Consider the following 6,000-nt stretch of genomic DNA (forward strand, 5'->3'; position numbering starts at 1 on the left):
ATAAAATGGGAAATTTGATCCAGATGGGGGAACGATTTTCCGTCACTATCGGTTCGTATCGTAGCTACTTCTAAAGTAGCGGAAATCTGTAAAAATGTTTCTCAGAACTTGGGAAGAGTTTTGTTTAGATTAGATGCTTATTATCTCCTCTGGTAGTGACAGAAGCAGCGTTAAAATGCTGTAAGTTGTTAATCTGGAAAACAGGTTAAAAACCAAAATTTTTCACAGAATTTGTTTCAGATAAGGTAATTTCACTGTTTAATTATTGACCTAAAAAAATTTATTGTGGTTCCCGTAAATGTCAGAATGTAGACGCAAGCCTACAATATATGTGATAATTAATTGAAGACTGTGGAGGATTTCGTCTTTGGGTTCACTAACTTAAAACAGTTGAACACGTGCCTAGGTCCCAGTTGTGTAGTGCCTAGGTCCCAGTTGTGTAGTGCCTAGGTCCCAGTTGTGTAGTGCCTAGTATTAGGAGAACGTTATTAGGCTGAAATACACACACAGAGGCCCAGATTCTTGGACCAGTGGCTAGTCTACTACCTCCTGTAGTGTAAGTGAGAGAGTCCGGCTCACTGGGATGTTAATCGCGCCATTATTTACAGAACTTAAGCTGAAAATGCTAATTCAAAAAATCATCGTAAAACTATAATTAGTACATTTCCAGTCTTTTCCATCCGTGAGTAAATACTTGGGAATGAGCACAACAGCGCTTCCAGTGTCGCCCACTCTTCCAAGTCTGCAGCCGAAAGGAGCGTACCATTCCACTACTCCGCCGTTGAATCAGTCAGACAGTAAGTACCCATTTTATTTGTATTTTATGATTTCTTATTTTATAGAGATGACTTTTACAATTTCTATTACATATTTTACAGGTAATTGCCATTCCCCACAACTTCCTATGTGTCGTGGTGTGATCCCGTGGGACCTTACTTCGATACCATCATTGCCAGGAATATCTACTATGGAATCTTTAAGAGAAGCTATGCCATATTTTGAACTGATCCTAGATTCAGGATGTAGTCAAAGAGCTAGACAGTTTCTATGTACCCTGCTGGAACCAGAGTGCCAACCTTTGGGTTCTTCGGTTACTCCACCTTGTCGAAATACTTGTAAAGGTTTGTTATTATATAATTTTTGTATTTAAAAATTGGGTGGTCTAGAAGTCATTCTAAAAAATTTTTTCTACTAACACCTTTGGTAGAAATATTGCTTAATGTAAAATTTAACTTCTATGTTGTGAACTCTGCTGGTTGCACGTCGATTGCACATCAGGAATAAAAGCGGACTGACAGAATTAGGAGAAAAGAATGAGAAAGAGCACTGAAGAAAGAAATCTTGTATCCTTAACATTCGTGCCATAAGACAACAATAAGGTTTACACCAATCTCTATGGTCAAGGACAAAGAAAGAAAGAAAAATACATATATATTATTATACACAAGCGGTGACAGAATCCAGTTCAATTAATTATAAAATTAATCATCAGTATCAGTAAAAACCAAGGATCAGGAAGGCCGTCACCTGACTGTAACCACAACTAAGCATAACCTCCTCACGTAGCGTGATGAACGAATCCCTATCGTATCTTAAAAAGAACACATCTGTGCCAAATTGTGTTGATTCGTAAAAATTCGTTTTTTTTTTTTTCATCCCACTGTTTCAACTTGTAAATGTTCAAAATAGGTATCAAAAATTATGAAAATATCCTCGGAGACTTTCAAGTTACATATGGCACATCTTATCGCTTCTTTAACTCAAGACTATCTTGAAATTAACTAGTAATAAGTTGCCCTCGTATCTTGAACAACTTTTCCATTAAATTTTATGAATTTTTATCGTATGCCTCCTATAAGGCGAGAATGATAAAAAACAAACGTCATCTTTAACTGGGACTTCAAACCATCGCGCTTACAATGCCAAAAACCTGTCTGTCTATTACCATAACAGACTTAGGGTACGTTTACAACGGAGCTGTGAGTATAGATGATAGCAGAGATGGTAACTGATAGAGTAAAATATAATCGCTGATTAGTGTGCACAACGGAGCTGTGATACATGCAACATGTCCGAGAAGTGAAGAAGAGTTTTTATGTTCAGCAGCAACAAAAAGTTATATTTTAAAGAAAAAACGCTTTAGAAAATATCATGTACATCCCATAAATAAAAAACGAAGTACTTTGGGCGAATTTCACCATTTATATCAGGAACTTAGAAATTATCCGGATCGTTTTTTTGAACATGTGAGGATGGGTTCACCCACATTCGACTATATTTTAGAAAAAATAAGGTCAAAATTAAGAAAACTTTGGAAAAATTGTCATGGAAATCCTATAACCATAGAAGAAAAACTAGTGATTACTCTTAGGTAAGTAATGATTTTATTGAAAAAAAACCAAATAAATACACATGAAAATAAATGTAAGCACGATTTAAAAAACAAAATATTGTTTAAAAGTAAATAATAAAATAATAACCAAAAATAATGAGTAAAGACAGCACTAAATAATTTTTCGACGTCCATTTTGAAGCTCCGATACTGGAGTTCAGCTAGCAGAAAAATGAAAAATTCAATTCTATCACCTATGCTCGTTTATAGCAGCGCGTATGAGTCACTAGTCGAAGCTTCGTTGTGCACGCTCACATAAGAATGTACTAGGTTATTCTATAAGCGCTGATGCATCACTGCTATCATCTCCGCTATCATCTATGCTCACAGCTCCGTTGTGAACGTACCCTTAGAATGAGTTAACATAAGCTGAACAAAAAAGTCTATTAACTTCTTTGATATCAATACATTTCTGAATATGACAGTTTCCAAATAATTTGTTTAAAGCCATCTTTCGTAATTAGTTGTTGCAGAAGAATGCAGTGATTTTATCATCAACATCCTAGATTTATCCCAAATCTTTAAATGTGATAACTATCCAGATTCTGAGGATGAATGTATTAATTTAGCAAGAGGTAATCTTTTTGTCGAAATTTATTTATTTTATTTGTAATAAAATTATATGAATACATTTTTTATTATTTATTTATTTTTTTAGGAGATCAATGTTTTAGCAAGGAAACAAGTTGTGGTGATGGCAGTTGTATACCAAAAAGATGGAAGTGTAACGGAGTGCTGGATTGCAAGAATGGAATTGATGAAGTCAACTGTACAACTTGTAACAAATATCAATATGCGTACGTAAAATTGTAAAGTGGTTAAAAAATTTCGTATATTTCGGAATAAAATTGAATAGACAAAAACAGTAATATCGTGGAATTTTAATCGTTTTCCTGTGATTAGGTACAGTTCTCTGATCACATGTTATTATTACCAAGTGTCTTGATTTTCAAAAATCTTTTTTCCAAGGTGTTGTGATTAGATATTTTATTTTAGAGAATTTTATAATCGTAGAATAACCATAATAAAGTTTTTGACATCTCGGAAAAGAACATATATAAACATTCATTCCAACAAAGTGCAGGCTTCGGTTATAGTTCATCTTGTGGGTTTTAGAGTTCTACTTACTCAAAGCGTAAATTGGGTTTCACAAAAGTCTTGTTCAGATGATCACAATTGCGTTGCCATAATTGACCTAATCATTATTTATCTTTCACAAGAGGACTTCATTTTTTAAAAAAGAAGTAGGTATGCATGGATGTATCTATTTTAGTGAATAAAGATAACTAATGTAAGTTGTTTTACGGATTCGCGAACCCATTATTATTAATTTCCATTAATTTTTACAAGTTCATTAGTTCAGCAATGCCCACTTGGAAGCGCCACTTGCTGGGCTGTACAATCCTTAACCTTACTGTCTCATGAATTTCGTTCTCAGCTTTATTTTAACTCTTTTTCATAAAAGTTGTATTTATTTCATATACAATTTTATTTACTATTAAAATGTATGTAGACTTTAAAAGCCAAAAGTAAAGTAAATTATTTAAAGCTTACATTGTACTTAATTCTAACGAAAAATACAAAAAAAAAGTTACAGTCTAGCAGAATATAGTTGATTAAAACAAAATTTTAAAGTTAATTTAACAAATTATCAACTTTGCTTAGATGGTATGTTTATTATTAAAAGAAAATTGGCCAAGGTATTTTAATCTGTAGATACTAAAAAAGTTACATCAAATTAAAGTGGATTACGCAAGTTTAATCAAGCTTCTACGTTAAATTTTGATGCATTAGTTCTACTGCTTTAAATTTATCGTTAGCCAAACCAAATTGTGAATATATTTTTACAAACTCAATTTACAAATTTGGTCTTAAATAACTAATGAAAGTCATCCACTGAAATTAGTATAAATGTAACTTACTATGTAGATACTCTCATACACTTTACATATTTCTCCTTAATAAAAACTAAAACAGTTTTAAAAGTTAATTATAAGGGTTGAACAAACGACGAAAGGTGCACAAATCAGCAAGTACCCAACATTTCATTCATACTTCATTGATGTTTGTGTAATTTTACTGCATTAACTTTTCATTAATATTCTTCAGAATTCAGTAGATGTCACAGACCCTTATGCTGGCCAGTTTATTCATAATAATTTTTTGTTAAAATTATGATAAAATGTACTTTACATCTTCATAAATAAGTAGACATATTTTATATCTTCATTCCAAATTATTCTTCTAATTTATCTTTATTATGCTCTTGATTCTGTAAAATCATGTAACTAGCATGGATATTCTCTTACATCCATACTAACTAATTGTGATTTACTTTTACTTAATGCTTTTTGTTTTTATTTTATTCAATATAATTATTAGCATTCCACAATTCTACTTACTGATCCAATTTCCTCTTATGCGACATAGAAACATCAATTGAAGAGTATTAGTGGTAATTGGCTAATTTGTATAATCTTTTTAACACGCTTGAGTTATTCGACTTAACCTTTTAGTTAAAATACTTACTGTTTATATGTTTTTAGATAAAAGTTTATATATGTTTAAAAATCGTTTGAGTTATGAAAATTTAGGGTTAATGGTAGAAATCCATTTTTAATTTTCGCCAACAAATTTGTAATATTAGGCTCCTCAATACGTAATAAATCAATACAAATAAATAATAAATGAGGTGTAGTTTTGGACAACTCAATACCATTTCAGTCTCCGGATTAGGTAAACTTAGTAATGTAAAGAATTAATGACAAATCGTTCGATAGATATTTAAATATCCTTTGGAAGCTGTCCCCTTGGTTTTTTACGGCGGCATACTCATGTTTTCATCTATCTTCGAAATTTAGTTTCAACATAATAACAGATGGAAAATTTTCTAGTTCTAAATCTCCTATCATCAACTATACGATAACATTGTATAATGGTTACTTGGATATTCGAAAGATAGTATTTTTCTGTGCACTTAATGTCATCAAAGAACTAGAAATGTTTGAATAAGAAATATTATTACTTTGACCACTTTTCAGATGTGAAAGCAAAGACAGCTGCATACCATTGGAATGGAGGTGTGACGGTAATGCAGATTGTGAAGATGGATCTGATGAAATCAATTGCCACCAAGAAGAAGGTTGGTTCCTTGTGTTATCGTGGCTTTTTCTTTATAGGAATCTAACTTCTTTGCCCTCAAATCCATATCCTATTAACACTTCTCAGTTATCAATGTCATTGTTTCATTATAAAACGAGCTGATTGCTTACTTACAGAAATGGTAATGCATTCGCACGCTTCGCCATGTCCAGCGGGCGAACTACGTTGCGTTGATGGCCGATGTATAACTTTACAACAGATCTGTGATGGTAACAAGGACTGTTCGGACGGCGCTGATGAAGCAAATTGCAGGATTCAGTACAAGTCGTGATAATTGTGGTGGTAAAAAAAATGGTATTAAATAAGAAAACTTATACAAGAAAAAACCGGCACGCTAAAACTCTTGGTGACGATATCTCATACTTTAAATTTGAATTTAATTGATAATAGATAAGTCCCAAATTTTGTAACATTAAATGTGCCAAAAACATTAAAATCGTACTTTT

General features: G+C 32.3%; 1 protein-coding gene across 9 annotated transcripts in view; it reads left to right on the forward strand.

Annotated features, from left to right (window-relative positions):
• LOC141455019 (uncharacterized) overlaps positions 1-6,000 on the forward strand; it is a 150,941-nt gene extending 144,941 nt beyond the window's left edge. For all 9 annotated transcript variants that reach the window (XM_074129828.1, XM_074129825.1, XM_074129826.1 and 6 more), the window contains 6 exons: positions 671-797; positions 879-1,121; positions 2,857-2,967; positions 3,051-3,189; positions 5,434-5,534; positions 5,671-6,000. In XM_074129828.1, the coding sequence (XP_073985929.1) occupies positions 671-797; positions 879-1,121; positions 2,857-2,967; positions 3,051-3,189; positions 5,434-5,534; positions 5,671-5,825 (876 nt within the window). In that variant the 3' untranslated portion in view covers positions 5,826-6,000. The remainder of the gene's footprint in view (positions 1-670; positions 798-878; positions 1,122-2,856; positions 2,968-3,050; positions 3,190-5,433; positions 5,535-5,670) is intronic.

This window comes from Rhodnius prolixus, unplaced genomic scaffold, assembly GCF_049639745.1.
Source record: "Rhodnius prolixus isolate KJV_2025 unplaced genomic scaffold, Rpr scaffold_15, whole genome shotgun sequence".
Lineage (NCBI taxonomy): Eukaryota > Metazoa > Arthropoda > Insecta > Hemiptera > Reduviidae > Rhodnius > Rhodnius prolixus.